Here is an 18,681-nt window from a genome sequence, read left to right as displayed (position 1 = left end):
TTTACAGTAACATTTTGTCCCTGGCAGTCTGGTGGCAGTGAGTGTGCGCTCCCAGCCCTCCACACCCTCCTCCTGGCTGGGACAGATGCAGCATTGAGCAGCACGTGAGCTCCATATGACAGCAGCAGTGGCAGCAGCAGCTGGCTCACTTGGCACTGGGCGTGCTGCTGTCACAGGGAGGGACACACCACCACTGCCCCCACCAATGAGCACACTACATCCCCTCCCATCCATTTAACCAGAAGCTGGAGCTCATACACCATCATATCCATGCAGAGCAGCAGACACTGCTCACTCTCACTGACACCCTGCACCTGAAGCCCTCACCTGTGCCCAGAGGAGACTGCCTCCGCTGTATGGACCCTGTGCCCACCTCTACACTTCTGTGGATCTAAGTTCAGTTGGCATGGAGCGAATCCCCAGTGCCCAGCCTCCGCCTGCCTGTCTGGAAAGATCTGGCTCCTTGTCTGGGTAAGTTCTCTTCTCTGTCTGGAATCTGTTCATGGAAACCTATGGGAGTGGAATCTGGAGTGACATCAAGAAATGTATCCAAACTGACTGCAATATTTACCTACAGCAAGGGGCAATAAGATACAAAATATGGGGTCTCCCTAAAATACAGCGACTTAGACCATGAAGTATATAGAAGTAGAGATAGTAGGATCAGTAATTGATATGGGTTGTGTAGTATCCGATGATTCGAGTTAGTAACTATAGGCTTTATAGTATTGAATCCTACAAATATTCATGGAAGCAATTGCAGAACTGTAGGACTTTCCAGTTTAAACATTGCATGACCCTATACAGCCCTTATAGATTGTTGCAATCAATTTGTAGCCATTTCTATTACTGGCAACTATAGGATTTCACTCCATATAGGTGATATTGTAAGTTTACATTGCTAACAAACCCTACAAGATATTGATACAATCTATAGGATCTGTAATGATACATGGTAGCGATCATCTTGGTATAAAGTATCCATTATATCTAATAGAATTATTATATAAATAGATTTTGTTCTTCGCAACATTGTTGCAGTTTTCCATTTTCTTGACGAGTCCCTTTCTGTCATCTTATAGGATGGATTTTTCCCACATGTATCCAGTCTTCAAAAGCCGGAAAGGTCTGAAGCGATGTGAGGAGGGCAAGGTGAGAACTTTTGCAGAACTTTTCCAACTCTAATGATTGTCCATTGTACCTGATACTGTGTGTGTGAGAGAGGGTTTGTTACATTGTGTCTTTATATGTGTGGAACTACAAAATGAGTGACACGGGATCTGGAGTTTTATCTCAGTCCGTGTCTATGTTTTATAGTTTCTGGGCTGTACACGGTGTCCCCGCTCCCTCCACGGTGCAGCCAGTCTGCACGTTTGCCTACATGTTCCTTGTGGGGTGTGTGTGATTAGAGCCTCACGTGTACCATCACATGTAATCCAGCTCTGCACTGTGCTCCAGTCTGAACACTAGGGGGCGCTCTGCACTCCAGTCTGCCTACCTCTGTCCTACATTGGTGTGACATGCATATCATTTTTTTTCTAAGCAGGAAACTTACAAGCTCCCTCACCGACTTATCGAGAAGAAAAGACGAGACAGGATTAATGAATGTATTTCCCAACTCAAAGACCTTCTGCCGGAGCACCTCAAACTTACGGTAAGGACCGTGGACTGTGGTGTTGATAATAACGCAAGATTTTGCAGAATTAAAATTGTTTTTCTGATGACATCACGTGTATTCATGGCTGGTGCATGTGACGACCATGGGATCTCCATCGCACCCATGTGACCACCACGCTCTGGGCTCCTGCAATTATGAAACTGGAGCCGCCTCGTGACTAGTGGCCGCCTGTTATATAATCATTGCATTATCCTTAGAGCTGACCTCACAGGGACCAGTGCAACTTTATATCCTGGCTCCAAGAGCTTGCATCCTAGATGGAAGAAATCATGTTCCTCTGCAAGGGAAGACATCTTCCCTATCCAGGGGTTGATAGCTGGACACTTAAAAGGTCTTTCAAGACTGAACTAAGAGTCATCAAGTTATAAAATCCTTTTCGGAGACCATTAGGACTTGGTGACAACCAACATGGTTACCATTCCAGATGTTACAGGGGTTGTCAACCAACCTTTCCAAACCCTTGACTGACCAGTTTACTTAAATCTCCCTCATCTAGTCAGATTTTAATTTGAAAGTCCAGGAAAGTTGGATGACCACCTCTGTAGAAGTTATAATGGTGGCCATACTGGAGTCAAAACTTTGTTATGTTTACTAAGGGAGGGGGTCTACTTAGAGAGAAAATAGTCATATCGCTGTCCTATAGTCAGACATGGTCTTATCAGGAGTCTTCCCTATTTTCCCCTTGGATTGAGATGAGTTGCAGTCTGACGTTGTGGCAGGTCTTTTCCTTGGAAGAAGTTGGTTGTTGACCTGATCTCTTCTTTTTACAGACATTGGGACATCTGGAAAAAGCCGTGGTGCTGGAGCTGACCCTGAAACACGTGCAATCCTTATCCAACCTGATCGAGCAACAGCAGCAGCAGATCCTAACACTTCAGAAAGGTCAGTATCTCTTCCCGTCCTATACTACACCACAGTCTGCCCTACCTGGTAACTGGCCCTCATGGCTTTGCCTTGATGTGGCTACCAGCTGTGGGAACCAGACTCTTCAATGGGGCTGAACCTTCAGTCTTTGCAGAAGGGTCACAGTGCCATTTAGGGATCTTATATTTCAGTATTAATATCTGATGTCTCCATTTTCCAGGTGGTTCATCCATGACCAGCAAAACCTCAGGCGAGGAGATGTTTCGCTCCGGCTTCCAGCTTTGTGCAGAAGAAGCTCTGAGATTTTTACAAGGAGGAGAGAAGCGTGAACTTGTCGCTCATCTGCACCGCGTGGCCTCCGATCTCAGCCACAGTCCCTCCAAAGTTTCCAAAGTGGATGAAAAACCCAGTCTCAAGCCTCAGGCCACCAACTGTGTCCCTGTGATTCGACGCGCTGCCCCCATACAATCTGGAGAGCAGAGCGGCACTGACACGGACACTGACAGTGGGTACGGAGGAGAAGTGGATAAAGTAGACTCCAATCAGGAACAAGGGGGTGTCATTAAGGATGACACCTCAGTATCCCCAGTATTAGACAGGATCATCAAGCAGGAACATGAGGAAATTCCAAAAAAGAGGCCAAGGCTAGAGATGGAAGATGATGATCTTAGATACGGCAGCAGTGACCTTCCTCCAGTGGGGTCTTACTCTACTCATCCACCCTTTTGTTTCCCCTTTTATTTAATACCCCCTACACCCTCTGCCTATTTGCCCATGTTGGAAAAATGTTGGTACCCAGGATCTATGCCTATGTTATATCCCAGTTTATCCCAATCTGGACTGCTGAGCCACGATAGTGTCCCACAAGTTCACTCCCCAGTAATGCCATCCATGGACTCCTCTGCCTTATTACAAGCACTTAAACAGGTACCCGCGGTAGGTGCAGACCCCAAAGACTGAGGACGGATGAGAGGAGAAAAAAACTTTGTACTACTATATAGACGCAAACAACCATTCTGGGGAACCCCCAGTATGAGACTCTGCGAAAGAAACTGGGGTCCACCAGTATGAGACTCTGCGAAAGAAACTGGGACCCACTAGTACAAGACTCTGCAAAAGAAACTGGAACTCGACCAGTATGAGGTTCCGCACGGTGGTGACCGACTGTGTGCAGAGGGCCCTTTAGTGACCAGGGTTCGCTAAGGGGTGGCCAACAGGAAAAGAAGACCATCTCTTGACCAACGCTGTGGAATTACAAGACGTGTAGAAAGCGCTTATTGCATCATGAATGGCAGAATGTGGAGACAATGAAAATGCCGGCGCAACATAAGTGAAGGCAGTCCAAGCTTTGTTGACGTTCCTCTCCATTCATGCTCAGACTGGTAATTGAGGTTACCTGGGCTTGGAGTTCTGCAGCAGCTGAGGCACTGAAGATCGATACTTACTCCTCTCCCAGTTTAAGCAAGATCTTGCAAGTTTGGCCCAACCTTACTTGCCGCACTGAACTCGAAGAGACTTTATATAGTGTTTTCAGCCCCAACGACCTGCCAGCCCTCGCTTCCCTCGCCCTACCGGATGGGGTTGGAGGCTCCAGTAACCTGCACTTTATATTAGTATATTAGATCTGTTTCCTCCACTTACGGACTCTTGGAGGAAAATGTCAAGTATAATATTTTTTGGAAAAAATAAAAAATAAAAATAAAAACTTTATTTGTTGAAACGTTGTTGCCTTTAATATTCTAAAATGAACGAGTACAGGGTAATAATGGACCAGGTCCAACATGCCGCCCCCTCCCTTGCTCTCTCGGGGTCAGGGTGACACATACGCAAGGTGTGTGACTCACTAGTCCAGGTGCATATAACAATAGGTCCTTTCTCAGGAACCCAGAAAGGGAGGGGTTAAGTGAAGGAGTGGGGGCTGCCAGCTTTTGGCACTTTGATGTCAGGCAGACAGCTCAGTTCCCCTTCACTTGTTTTGACAGTGTCACCTCCCTGTCACCCTGTGCATGTTGACACAGTCAGGCTTCCGAATGTTGCTTTCATGTGAAGCCTGAGGCTAAATGTATCCCCTGCTTCCTGGAATGAGACGTGCCTGGCAAGCATTCAACAGCAGCTTGCTGACACTGTGCACTCCAATCTGCCCCCCCTCTTTGCACCTTACTCCTTTTACTTCACACTCCCAAGTGCGCACTTTCCCTGGGACCTTCCGCTGTCCTGCAGCCAAGAGAGGAGTCTATAGACATGGACATTGTGCTCTGCAGAAGGGAACTCACTTCATAGAAGGGAGGGGGACAACTAGCCGACACGTGTAAATCCATGTGTAACCGTGCAGGAGATTCTACAGGATATGCAGCCAATCCACAATACATTCAATAGCGGCAGTATTATATTAGTTATATTCTTGTACATAGGGGCAGTATTATATTAGTTATATTCTTGTACATAGGGGCAGTATTATAGTAGTTATATTCTTATACATAGGGGGCAGTATTATGGTAGTTATATTCTTGTATATAGGCCGCGGAAGTATCATAGTAGTTATATTCTTGTACATAGGAGCAGTATTATAGTAGTTATATTCTTGTACATAGGGGGCAGTATTATAGCAGTTATATTCTTGTACATAGGGGGCAGTATTATAGCAGTTATATTCTTGTACATAGGGGGCAGTATTATACTAGTAATATTCTTAGACATAGGGGGCAGTATTATACTAGTTATATTCCATTACATAGGGGCAGTATTATAGTAGTTATATTCTTGTACATAGAAGGCAGTATTATAGTTGTTATATTCTTCTACATGGGGCAATATTATAGTAGTTATATTCTTGTACATAGGGGCAGTATTATAGTAGTTATATTCTTGTACCTAGGAGGCAGTATTATAGTAGTTATATTCTTGTACATAGGGGGAAGTATTATAGTAGTTATATTCTTGTCCATAGAGAGCAGTATTATAGTAGTTATATTCTTGCACATAGGAGCAGTATTATAGTAGTTACATTCATGTACATAGAGGCAGTATTATAGTAGTTATATTCCTTTACATAAGGGCAGTATTATAGTAGTTATATTCTTGTACACAGGGGCAGTATTATAATAGTTATATTCTTGTACATAGGGGGCAGTATTATAGTAGTTATATTCTTGTACATAGGGGCAGTATTATAGTAGTTATATTCTTGTATATAGGAAGCAGTATTATAGTAGTTATATTCTTGTACATAGGAGCAGTATTATAGTAGTTATATTCTTGTACATAAGGGGCAGTAGTATTATAGTAGTTATATTCTTGTATATAGGAGCAGTATTATAGTAGTTATATTCTTGTACACAGGGGCAGTATTATAGTAATTATATTCTTGTACACAGGGGCAGTATTATAATAGTTATATTCTTGTACATAGGGGGCAGTATCATAGTAGTTATATTCTTGTATATAGGAAGCAGTAATATAGTAGTTATATTCTTGTACACAGGGGCAGTATTATAGTAATTATATTCTTGTACACAGGGGCAGTATTATAATAGTTATATTCTTGTACATAGGGGGCAGTATCATAGTAGTTATATTCTTGTATATAGGAAGCAGTAATATAGTAGTTATATTCTTGTGCATAGGAGCAGTATTATAGTAGTTATATTTCTTGTACACAGGGGCAGTATTATAGTAATTATATTCTTGTACATAGGGGGCAGTATTATGGTAGTTATATTCTTATACATAGGAGGCAGCATTATAGTAATTATATCCTTGTATATAGGCGGAAGTATCATAGTAGTTATATTCTTGTACATAGGGGGCAGTATTATAACAGTTATATTCTATAATACTGCTCTTATGTACAAGAATATAACTACCTACTATAATACTGCCCCTATGTACAAGTAGTTATATTCTTGTACATAAGAGCAGTATTATACTAGTTATATTCTAGTATATAGGGAGTTATATTCTAGTATATAGGGGGCAGTATTATAGTAGTTATATTCTTGTACATAGGGGCAGTATTATAGTAGTTATATTCCTGTACATAGGGGACTGTATTATAGTAGTTATATTCTTGCACATAGGGGCAGTATTATAGTAGTTATATTCCTGTACATAGGAGCAGTATTATAGTAGTTATATTCTTGTACATAGAGGGCAGTATTATAGTAGTTATATTCTTGTACATAGGAGGCAGTATTATAGTAGTTATATTCTTGTACATAGGGGCAGTATTATAGTAGTTATATTCCTGTACATAGGGGACTGTATTATAGTAGTTATATTCTTGCACATAGGGGCAGTATTATAGTAGTTATATTCTTGTACATAGGGGACTGTATTATAGTAGTTATATTCTTGTACATAGGGGGGAGTATTATATGAGTTTGAGTTTAATGGATACATTACAGATGGGTGATTACCAGACATGTGACCTCAGCCTAGCGCAGCACATGAAGTTGCGTAAAGGGTTAACCCGGGCGTCTCGGTAAGCGATCGCGTGGGTTTGTGCGTACGTGACTGGTAAACAGAGTGCGCTACCTTGGCTGCCCCTGCATGCCGGTGTCTGTTACATTAGGCAGGCGGCTGTGCCAGGAGCTGAGGCTATGCTGGGCACAGGGCAGGTGTGCGGGTGGCATGTGCCTCCAGTAACAGGCTGTTCCCTGTCTTTAACCTTTCTCTCTCATTCATGAAACGTGAGCATGTGCAGATCCCGGCTGTCTCTCGCCCTGTATGGGCACAGCTCTGGGAGACAGCCTTGGCACTGCGCCCACCAGCAGGGTGATGGGGTTCCCGTGACCTCGCCCCCTCCCCCAGCCCTGGCTGAGACACTTCCTCTGTGTGAGGGGAGTCTGCACAATGATTCAGCAGTGGAGAGGCCTCTGTGTGTGGGAATCCTGTCTCGTCACATAGTCTTCGCCTCGCCCCCTCATATCTGTCTCTCTACACCCAAACACTCCACACAGCACATGCAGCTGATATCTCACACAGCATTCCTCCCAGCACACCACAGCACATGTCTGGAAACGCAGCGCTTAACCCCTTCAGGGCGCCAATCCTCTGTGAGCGCAACCGCCTGCACTGATACATTTATCTGCCCTGATACATTGTAGCAAACTATTAGCAGGGTCAATCCGCAGTCACGGATATAGAGCCTGGACTTCTGGAATGGGGTGTGCCGCCCCCGTGCCAGCAGCAGCCGGCGCTGCTCGGATCCGGACCTGCTGTGTGGCTTGAGGGATCCTCCGTTCCCCGGGGGTCACGCGGACACGCCGAATGAAAAGGGGGACGTAGTTGTACGGCCTCGGCCGTATTCGGTTCGTGACGCCACCCACGGTGTGTGGTGAAGTGTGGCACCACCGCTGCTGTTGTGGGATACCCGGGGAAGATGTAATGGCAGCCGGATGTTAACCCCTCTGTTGGTAGGGATGGTTGCCCCAGGGCCCAGTGTCTCTGTGCAGGGTATGGCGATGGCAGGGACTTGCACACCCGGATGGACCAGGGGATGTTTGGTTACTCACAATTAAATGAATCACACAAGTCTTTTGGTAAACCAAGGTGCTGGTGGCCGGCCGTCGCGGCCGGTTGTACTCTGGTCCCTCACCCGGGCTGGTGGTCACCGTCTTTTCCTCTGCACTAGTTGTGGTTGTGTTTTTAGACTTCCCAGTGTGGAACACGGGAGTTCGCTCCCGGCTTTCTGTGTGCCTGAAGAGCCGTGCCCGCTGACGCTGATCCGTGGGATCTATGGCCCCTGGCGGTTGCCCTATCCCTCTCTGTGGGTAGTTGTCTTCTTTCGGGAGTTTGGTTGGGACAGGACCTATAATCCTGCCCTCAATCGGTTGATTAGCTAGGCTGTTAGTTCCAGTCCTGGCTTCAGGGTCCGAGTACCCCATCTGTGCACGGTTTCCGGTCGGTACTGGCGGGCTCCAACCCTATCCCGGTCCTCCTCGGATCTGCCGAGCCGTCTTCCCGTCTCCTGCGGACGGAGACCACCGTCTGCCACCCAGGCAAGGTACCAGGGCTCTGACCCTGGCACCATTCAACTTTAACGTCTCCTCCGCTGGAGCTACACCTAGCTCCAGCACACACTCCTCTCAACTTGAACTCCAAACTTAATCTGGTTCAGACTGACTGTTTTCCCGCCCCGGGCTGTCTAGACCCCTAGGTGGGCGTTTCCTAACCGCCTGGTCCCGCCCACTGGTGTGCCTATCTTGCCCTGAGGGGGGTGACTAGGGTTTCAGGTCGGCTGTATGTGACCTAGGTGAAGGAAAGTGTTATGTGGCGGGACTATTGTGTGACTACCTGGTTTTGCCAGTGCGTCACAGATACAGTTAGGTCCAGAAATATTTGGACAGTGACACAATTTTCGCGAGTTGGGCTCTGCATGCCACCACATTGGATTTGAAATGAAACCTCTACAACAGAATTCAAGTGCAGATTGTAACGTTTAATTTGAAGGTTTGAACAAAAATATCTGATAGAAATTGTAGGAATTGTACACATTTCTTTACAAACACTCCACATTTTAGGAGGTCAAAAGTAATTGGACAAATAAACCAAACCCAAACAAAATATTTTTATTTTCAATATTTTGTTGCGAATCCTTTGGAGGCAATCACTGCCTTAAGTCTGGAACCCATGGACATCACCAAACGCTGGGTTTCCTCCTTCTTAATGCTTTGCCAGGCCTTTACAGCCGCAGCCTTCAGGTCTTGCTTGTTTGTGGGTCTTTCCGTCTTAAGTCTGGATTTGAGCAAGTGAAATGCATGCTCAATTGGGTTAAGATCTGGTGATTGACTTGGCCAGTGCAGAATGTTCCACTTTTTTGCACTCATGAACTCCTGGGTAGCTTTGGCTGTATGCTTGGGGTCATTGTCCATCCGTATTATGAAGCGCCGTCCGATCAACTTTGTGGCATTTGGCTGAATCTGGGCTGAAAGTATATCCCGGTACACTTCAGAATTCATCCGGCTACTCTTGTCTGCTGTTATGTCATCAATAAACACAAGTGACCCAGTGCCATTGAAAGCCATGCACGCCCATGCCATCACGTTGCCTCCACCATGTTTTACAGAGGATGTGGTGTGCCTTGGATCATGTGCCGTTCCCTTTCTTCTCCAAACTTTTTTCTTCCCATCATTCTGGTACAGGTTGATCTTTGTCTCATCTGTCCATAGAATACTTTTCCAGACCTGAGCTGGCTTCATGAGGTGTTTTTCAGCAAATTTAACTCTGGCCTATTTTTGGAATTGATGAATGGTTTGCATCTAGATGTGAACCCTTTGTATTTACTTTCATGGAGTCTTCTCTTTACTGTTGACTTAGAGACAGATACACCTACTTCACTGAGAGTGTTCTGGACTTCAGTTGATGTTGTGAACGGGTTCTTCTTCACCAAAGAAAGTATGCGGCAATCATCCACCACTGTTGTCATCCGTGGACGCCCAGGCCTTTTTGAGTTCCCAAGCTCACCAGTCAATTCCTTTTTTCTCAGAATGTACCCGACTGTTGATTTTGCTACTCCAAGCATGTCTGCTATCTCTCTGATGGATTTTTTCTTTTTTTTCAGCCTCAGGATGTTCTGCTTCACCTCAATTGAGAGTTCCTTAGACCGTATGTTGTCTGGTCACAGCAACAGCTTCCAAATGCAAAACCACACACCTGTAATCAACCCCAGACCTTTCAACTACTTCATTGATTACAGGTTAACGAGGGAGACGCCTTCAGAGTTAATTGCAGCCCTTAGAGTCCCTTGTCCAATTACTTTTGGTCCCTTGAAAAAGAGGAGGCTATGCATTACAGAGCTATGATTCCTAAACCCTTTCTCCGATTTGGATGTGAAAACTCTCATATTGCAGCTGGGAGTGTGCACTTTCAACCCATATTATATATATAATTGTATTTCTGAACATATTTTTGTAAACAGCTAAAATAACAAAACTTGTGTCACTGTCCAAATATTTCTGGCCCTGACTGTACATTGTAGCAAACTATCCAGGAAGACAAATTCTGTGTGCTCAAAGCCTGAACTGATATATTGTAGCAAACTAGCGGGGTCAATCCTCTGTGAGCTTAAAGGGAACCTGACAGGTCTCCTATGCCCTCCAACCCAGCAGCATTGACCCCTGTCTGCCCAAATTCCCTCCCTAACCAGCCCTGTATAACTCTATTTACAAATATGAGGGTTTAAATGTAACGACTTATAAACATCGCCGTCCCTATGCTAATTAGGGCCTTGACGAGTTGCAAGGGTGTTAGTTTCCCAGACTAGTCGGCCCTCTTTCCATGTTATCCCACCCCTGTGGGCATGATACCATGATTTTCCACGAGCTGGCACCAGCTCTTGGAAATCATGCGCACAGCTTACTGTGGCAGAGTCATTGTGCCTCAGAAGCACGGTGAACACTTCCCGGCTTCATTAGGTGCAATGCGCATGATGGAAGACGGCTAATGTACACGTCTTCCTACCTTCCGGTCATGCGCAGTGTGCATAATAAAGCCGGGAAGCGTCTACCGTGCTTCTGAGGTGCAATGACACTGCCAAAGTAAGCTGTGCGCATGTGCAAGATTTCCAGGAGCTGGTGCCGGCTCTTGGGAATCATGTTATCATGCCCACAGGGGTGTGATAAAATGGAAAGAGGGCCAACTAGTCTGGGGAAACAACGCCGGTGCGACTAGTCAAGGTCCTATATAATAAAGGGAAAGCGAGGGTTATAAGTCATTTTTTAAACATTAATATTAGTGAATAGCATTATACAGGGCTCATTAGGTAGGGACTTTTAGCAGACAGGGATCAATGCTGCTGGGTTGGAGGACATAGGGAACCTGACAGGTTCCCTTTAAATAGGTTGTCCAGGACTTTATCAGTCATGGCCCATTCTTAAAAGACCTGATCAATGTCTGATCATTGAAAGTGATACCCAGCACCCCCATAATCGTCTGTTCGTTTTCTTGACTGGATCTGTTCGGTTATAGAGCTGCACATCTCCATGAACTGTACAGTGGTCGTGGCCACCTACGGCACATCCGCCTCCTATTGATATGAATAAGGGGCGTATGTGCAGTACTCGGCCACAACCACTGTGCATTTCACGGAGCTGTGCTGTGCAGCTCTGCAACCGGGCAGATCTGGCCGTTACCAACACCACAAAGAGCTGATTGGCGGGTATGGCGGGTGATGCACTCCCACCGATCAAACATTGATGGCCTCTTTTAAAAGAACTCTGTCAGCACAGAATGACTGCTCAAACCAAGCATAGTCACTGTTAACATGCAACATACATACGAGGTTAATCTGCAGGTTACTAAAATTTAGAACCTGCACAGTGAACCCCGCTGACGGGAGGAAAAGAAATCCCTCCCCCCCCACTGCTCGAGTTAGTCATGGGGGGCGGCGCAGTTTCAGTCACTACTCTGTGCATGGAGAGCATCAGCTATAACTGCGCCCCCCTGCACTGACTGACAGCTGGTTTTAATGATGTGGCTGTCAGTCAGTATGGGGGCGCGGTTACAGATGCCGCTCTCCATACACAGAGTGGTGACTAAAGCCGAGTCGGCGCCACCCCCGTGACTGAATCTCGAACAGTGCCTGGACTGGTGAAAGTACTGGTGAATTTGTACTGCTTAAAGCGGGCTTTACACGCTACAATTTTGCTACAGCGATCTCGTTGGGGTCACGGATTTTGTGACGCACATCCGGCCGCAGGAGCGATCTTGTAATGTGTGACTCCAAGGAGCGATTTTGGATCGTTGCAAAAACGTCCAAAATCGCTCCTTGTTGACATGGGGGTCCGCTACCAATTATCGCTACTATCGCTTTGCCGTTGTTGTTCCTCGTTCCTGCGGCAGCACACATCACTGTGTGTGACCCCCGTAGGAACGAGGAACATCTCCTTACCTGCCGCCGGCCACAATGCGGAAGGAAGGAGATGGGCGGGATGTTCGTCCCGCTCATTTCCGCCCCTCCGCTTTCACTGGGCGGCCACTTAGTGACGTCGCTGTGACGCTGAACGGACCGCCCCCTTAGAAAGGAGGCGGTACGCCGGTCACAGCGACGTCGCTATGCAGGTAAGTACGTGTGATGCGGGTGCGCGATTTTGTGCGCGACGGGCAGCGATATGTCCGTTTCGCACAAACGATGGGGGCGGGTCGCATGCTAGCGATATCGGTACTGATATCGTAGCATGTAAAGCCACCCTTAGTGTTTTAGATACCAAGTACAAATAGCACATAGCTTTTTAGGGCTGTGCCGGACTGCCAAGAATGAGGAACAGGAGTCAGTGTGACATGAACTAATCTACTATGACTGTACTGATCTCCTAACGGGTGAGATTGTTCCTATTTTTTTCACTTTGTTACATTTTTGTATTGATATTGGTATCGGCATGTAATAGATTGCCAGCTTTAGACATCTTATCCATATGGTGTTTTGTGATACAGACTGTGATGCGGGGTCCGACTGGAGCAACCCTGTCTGCCATGTCCCTAGGTACCGACAGTTTACTGCCGGTCACCCACACAGACAGATGCAGCGGGACCTGACTAGTGTTACTGGGCACAGCACACCAGACATACACACAAGCTAGTCCACCACAGGCACTGTGGACTAACTAACATGTGGCACAATGGCCGCTCACTGCTGAGCATGCTGACTGAGCCTTAGACAGTATAGAAATGACGCTTGCGTACCGATGGGCCTATAGGGTCTTTTATGGCCTAAGCCCGGCCTCAAGCCAAATGCCATGTGGTAATGGCGCCAGTTGCGGCTATACAATGGCCGCCACGTCACCTTTTATGAATGTAGTTTGTGTGTGTGCTGTTTTGGACCTCCCTCTGGTGGCCAGGAATGGTAGTAGAGCTGAATCTGAGCCTGTGATTCAGACAGGTGTCGGTGTTAATTGGGAATTAAGGAAGTCCTATTGCAGACAAGCCTGGTGTATATAGGAGAGCCCTTTTTGCCTTGCTGGTGCCGGTTATAATTGAATTTTCCTCAGTCTCTGAACCCGGCTTGGAGTTCTATTCTTCCCTGTGTCCCTGTGCAAGACTACTGCAGATAAGTTTGCTTGTTTTTTTCCTTGCTTCCTGGTTTACACCTTAGGGTGTTTGTTTTTCTTGGTTTTGTTTTGTATCTGTTTTCTTGCAGGTGAAGTTTGGTTTCTCTTGTGTGGTGAGCATGGGGGTTCCCCCTTTGCTTTCTCATCTGCTTGAAAAGGGAGTTTCTCCCTGTCTAACTTGATTTGCATTTTTGTATTTTTGTGTTCTTTTTGGTATTTTGTTCTCCCGTTATTTACAAGAGTACCTGATATAGTGGGGGTGAGGTTGTTCGACCTCAAGAGCCATTTTTACTATCAGGAGATTGGTATTTTTCTGCAGGGATTTTTGTACTGACCACAAACAGTTTCCTTTCCTTTCCTTTGTATCTAGTTAGTTGGCCTCACCTTTGCTTAATCTAATTTTTTCTGTGTATCTACATCACCATAATCTTTATATGTCGAGGGATGTCTACTCCTTTGGGAACTTCTCTGAGGCAAGGTAGATTTCCTCATTTCTATCTGTGAGGCATAGCTAGTTTCTCAGGCTGTGACGAGGCGTATAGGTGTTTAGGAACGCTCCACGGCCACTTCTAGTGTGGTCTGATAGTTAAGGGATTACGGTCAGTCCAGGTCCAACTACTCTTGTTGTTTTTTCACTAATGGGAGTTTTTTGTAATCTTCCACAGTTACCGGATCATAACAGTCACCGTTGACATCATCAACCGCCGCCACGTGACCACTGACTTCACCGATGGCCAATCATTGGCCGACGCGTCATTGATGACGTCACGTGCATGCGCAGTAACGAGAATCCTGCACTTAGTGCCTGGAGAGGCTGCGGTAACCCACGCATGCGCAGTAGGGCTAACTGGGCACTTAAACTCAGGATGGTGTAGAGGGTGCTTTACATGCTGCGACATCGCTAGCGTGTCGCAGCTGTGATCTGGCGTGTCACATCGCTAACGAGATCGCTAGCGATGTCGCAGCGTGTAAAGCACCCTTAAGACCCTAGATACCTGACGCCTTTCAGCCAAATGCCTAGAGCGATGGACAGGTGACGCTGTGGAGTCAGCTGACCCTAACGTAGGAAACAAAAATGGGACAGGATCGGTTCGAGGCTCAGGGGAACCCCGAATCGTAACACGGACCACCTCTTTCAGAATTGACCACTGTCCGTCAAGGATGCTAATCCACATGTCCTACTACTGTTCTTACCTATAGGTCAAAAAAGTATATATTTATTTCCATTGTCTGTGAAATATATTTATACCTTTGTGATAGGTCATTTTAATGATTTTGAGAATGCGGTTACATACGGTATTATTTTTAATGAACTAATATTAAAGGTTATGTTTTATTAACACACACTCTCATGCTTTAATATATCAGATCCTGCTAAATATGAAAAAGATTGACAGAGATGGATTTCTTACTGCTCCCACAAGCGTTATAGGTTTCTGGGCGCCGCTTAATGACATTGCGGCTGACAGCTAGAGTAGCATGCAAAAGTTTTTGACACCCTTGGAGATTTGTGTGGTCAGATAACTTTGACCAAGGTTTCAGACCATAATTACCCTGTTAGGGTTATGGCTTGTTCACTATCATCGTTAGGAAAGGTCAGGAGATTCAAATTTCACAGCTTTATTGAAACCCAGCCTCCTCTAACCTTGTGCCAAAGAACAGCAGCCATAGGTTCTTCTAAGCAGCTGCCTTGCACTCTGAAAATGGTGGAGGACCACAAAGCAGGAGAAGGCTATAAGAAGATAGCTAAGAGTTTTCAAGTTCCCCTTTCCTTAGTTTGAAATATAATTAAGAAATGGCCATTACCAGGAACAGTAGAGGTCAAGATAAGGTCTGGGAGATCAAGCAAAATTTCTGTGAGAGCTGCTGGTAGGATTGCCAGAGAGGCAAAGCATAACCCCTACATGACTGCAAGAGACCCTCAGGAAGATTTAGAAGACTCTGGAGTTGATTGTTCTACTGTTCAGAGACATCTACACAAATATGGCCTTCATGGAAGAGTCATCAGAAGAAAACCTCTCCTGCATCCGCACCATAACTTTCAGCGTCAGAAGTATGCAAAAGAACATCTAAACAAGCCTGATGCATTTTGGTAACAAGTCCTATGGACTAATTAGGTTAAAATAGAACTCGGGCCACAATGATAAAAGATATGTGTGGAGAAAAAAGGGCACAAAATTTCAGGAAAAGAACATCTCGCCAACTATTCAACATGGGGGTGGATTAATCATGCTTTGGGGTTGTGTGCAGCCAGTGACACAGGGAACATTTCACAGGTAGAGGGAAGAAAAGATTCAATGAAATTTCAACAAATTCTTGATGCAAACATAACACCATCTATAAAAACCCTACAGCTGAAAAGAGGAGTAATGCGGCTGGATTCTAGAAATGGGTAATGATCCTTAACACATGCCAAAATCCACAATAGACGACCTCAAAAGGAGCAAGCTGAAGGTTTACAATGGCCCTCAGTCCCCTGATCTGAACATCACTGAAAATTTGTGGCTGAAGCTCAAAAGAGCAGAGCATGAAAGACGAGCCAGGAATCTCACAGAACTGGAAGACGAGCCAGGAATCTCACAGAAGTGGAAGACGAGCCAGGAATCTCACAGAAGTGGAAGACGAGCCAGGAATCTCACAGAAGTGGAAGACGAGCCAGGAATCTCACAAAAGTGGAAGACGAGCCAGGAATCTCACAGAACTGGAAGACGTCTCCAAGGAAAAAGGGATCAAAATTCCTTAAACAAGAATGAAAAGATTCTTGGCTGCTACAAAAAGTGTTTACAAGCTGTGATACTTGGCCAAAGGGGGAGCTACTAGATACTAACCATATAGGGTGCCCAAACTTTTGCATCAGCTCATTTTCCTTTTTTGTTCATTCTAAAATGTATAAAATTACATTTATTTTTTTTAAATATTTTGTCTAAAATACCAAGGAAATGTGTCATCTTTAACTTTATGCCTTTTAGAGATCATTTAATCTTCAACTTACTTAACTGTTCACTATAGCAGTAAATTTGACCATGGGTGCCCAAACTTTTACATGCCACTGTGTGTAATATCTATCTCTGGGTAATACACTTGGCCTGTCCAGCTTCTTCTCTAGTGCTCCACCAGGTCAGTACAGGCAGTAAAATAACGTAAGGTAAAGTCTCATTGAGAGATTCTTGAAAATTTTCTTTAATGGGTAAAATTGTAAAGTGGTTCTAAAGACAAACAACTTTTTGCTGTTTGTATTTTCTTTTTAATTCTCTCCAGATAATATATATAAAGTGCTGTGGAAATCAATGGCGCTATATAAGCGAGTAAAAGAAAGATTATTGAGAACAGATAATTTTTATATTTACTACTCAGAGCCGAAGTTCCTGGCCAGTCTATCAGCGGCGGCTGTGTCCTAGGAAGGAGTGCAGCACTTGCAAATTCTGTGATATAGAGCTTGCAAGTGCTGCACCTTTCCTGTTATAGGTCAATTAAAATTACAAACATTATTTATATTTGCCAAATGCCAGAATAATGAGAGAGAGAGAATGTTTTAAGTCGTTTTTATTACTTTCTGCAAAGTCAAAAATTTCCATCCATTTCATTAGTATTTGGTGGCATTGCCCTTACACTGTGTGACTTGGGTGAAACGTTTTGGATCCTTCCACAAGCTTCTCACAATAGTTGGTAGCAATTTGGCCCCATTCCTCCTGACAGAACTGGTGTAACTGAGCCATGTTTGTAGGTCGCCGCTCACATCGGCCTTTTCAGCTTTGCCCATAAATTGTCAATAGGATTGAGATCAGGGCTTTGTGATGGCCACTCCAAAACATTGACTTTGTTATCCTTAAGCCACTTTGTAACCAGTTTCGCAGTATGCTTCTGGTCATTGTCCATTTGGAAGACCCATTTCCGCCCAAGCTTTAAGTTCTTCGCTGATGTCTTGAGATGTTGCTTCAGTATTGCAACATAATCTTCTTTCCTCATGATGCCATCTATTTTGTGAAGTGCTTCAGTCCATCCTGCAGCAAAACAACCCCCAACATGATGCTGCCTCCCCCGTGTTTCACAGTTGGGATGGTGTTCTTAGCTTCAAAGCTTCTCCCTTTTTCCTCCAAATGTAATGATGGTCATTTTAGTTCCGTCAGACCACAGGACAAGTCTCCAAAAACTAAGGTCTTCGTTCCTATGTGAATTTGCAAACATTATCTGGCTTTTTATGTTTCTTTTGGAGTAATAGCTTCTTCCTGGCAGAGTGGCCTTTCAGCCCATGTTGATACTGTACTCGTTTCACTGTGGATAATGACCCAATCTTACCAGCTTCCGCCAGCATCTTTACAAGGTCTTTTGCTTTTGTTCTTGGGTTGATATTCACATGTCTGACCACAGCACATTCATATCTGGTACACAGAACCTGTCTCCTCCCTGAGCAGTATGATGGCTGGACATTCCCATCTTGTTTGTACTTGTTTATAATTGTTTGTACAGATGAATGAGGCACCTTCAGGTATCTGAAAAATACACTCAAGGATGAACCAGACTTGGGTAAGTCCTCAATTTTCTTCCTGAGATCTTGGCTACTTACTTTTGACTTTCCCATGATGCTACACAAAGAAGCAGTGTGTTTCAGGTGTGCATTAAAATACATCCACAGGCGTGTCTCTAATTAACTCAGATGTTGCCATTAAACCTATCAGTAGATTCCAAAGACATGACATCATCATATGGGCTGTCCCATATTGTTTAAAGGTATAGTGCTCTTAGTGTATGGAAACTTTGACTTTGCAGAAAGTAATAAAAATGTCTTAAAACATTCTCTTTCATTATTCTGGCATTTGGCAAATGTAAATAATTTTGGTTCCTAATTGACCTAAAACGGGAAAGGTTTATTCTGATTTCATGTCAGAGAGTGAGAAAAACCTGCAGATGTGTCTTTGTAGAGAGCGGAGGGAACAACCTGCAGACGTGTCTTTATAGAGAGCGGAGGGAAAAACCTGCAGATGTGTCTTTATAGAGAGCGGAGGGAAAAACCTGCAGATGTGTCTTTTTAGATAGTGTATGTAAACTTCTGGTTTCAACTGTATATATAATTATATTTAATCATGTAATTACAAA

The 18,681-nt window shown here is 44.8% G+C and overlaps 1 protein-coding gene across 2 annotated transcripts; it reads left to right on the top strand.

Annotated features, from left to right (window-relative positions):
- The first annotated feature begins 236 nt into the window (after positions 1 to 236).
- Positions 237 to 4,262, top strand: BHLHE40 (basic helix-loop-helix family member e40). Of its 2 annotated transcripts, none has more exons than XM_075321600.1 (5): positions 237 to 471; positions 1,083 to 1,152; positions 1,544 to 1,654; positions 2,449 to 2,560; positions 2,763 to 4,262. In XM_075321600.1, exons 1-5 carry the CDS (start codon positions 407 to 409, stop codon positions 3,500 to 3,502), a joined length of 1,098 nt encoding a protein of 365 aa, XP_075177715.1. In that variant the 5' UTR covers positions 237 to 406; the 3' UTR covers positions 3,503 to 4,262. The 2 variants fall into 2 exon arrangements, with proteins under 2 accessions (XP_075177715.1, XP_075177716.1); XM_075321601.1 differs by having other exon boundaries at positions 241 to 471; positions 1,547 to 1,654.
- Positions 4,263 to 18,681: the final 14,419 nt, after the last annotated feature.

Source organism: Anomaloglossus baeobatrachus, chromosome 8 (assembly GCF_048569485.1).
Source record: "Anomaloglossus baeobatrachus isolate aAnoBae1 chromosome 8, aAnoBae1.hap1, whole genome shotgun sequence".
Lineage (NCBI taxonomy): Eukaryota > Metazoa > Chordata > Amphibia > Anura > Aromobatidae > Anomaloglossus > Anomaloglossus baeobatrachus.
The sequence above is the reverse complement of the archived record's forward strand: the minus strand, read 5'-3'. Positions and strand labels throughout refer to the sequence as shown.

Coding starts and splice junctions, on each gene's coding strand:
- BHLHE40 (XM_075321600.1), top strand. CDS start 407: ATGGAGCGAATCCCCAGTGCCCAGCCTCCGCCTGCCTGTCTGGAAAGA. Junction 1,153..1,543: donor AGCGATGTGAGGAGGGCAAG/GTGAGAACTTTT, acceptor TTTTTTTCTAAG/CAGGAAACTTACAAGCTCCC. Junction 2,561..2,762: donor GATCCTAACACTTCAGAAAG/GTCAGTATCTCT, acceptor TCCATTTTCCAG/GTGGTTCATCCATGACCAGC.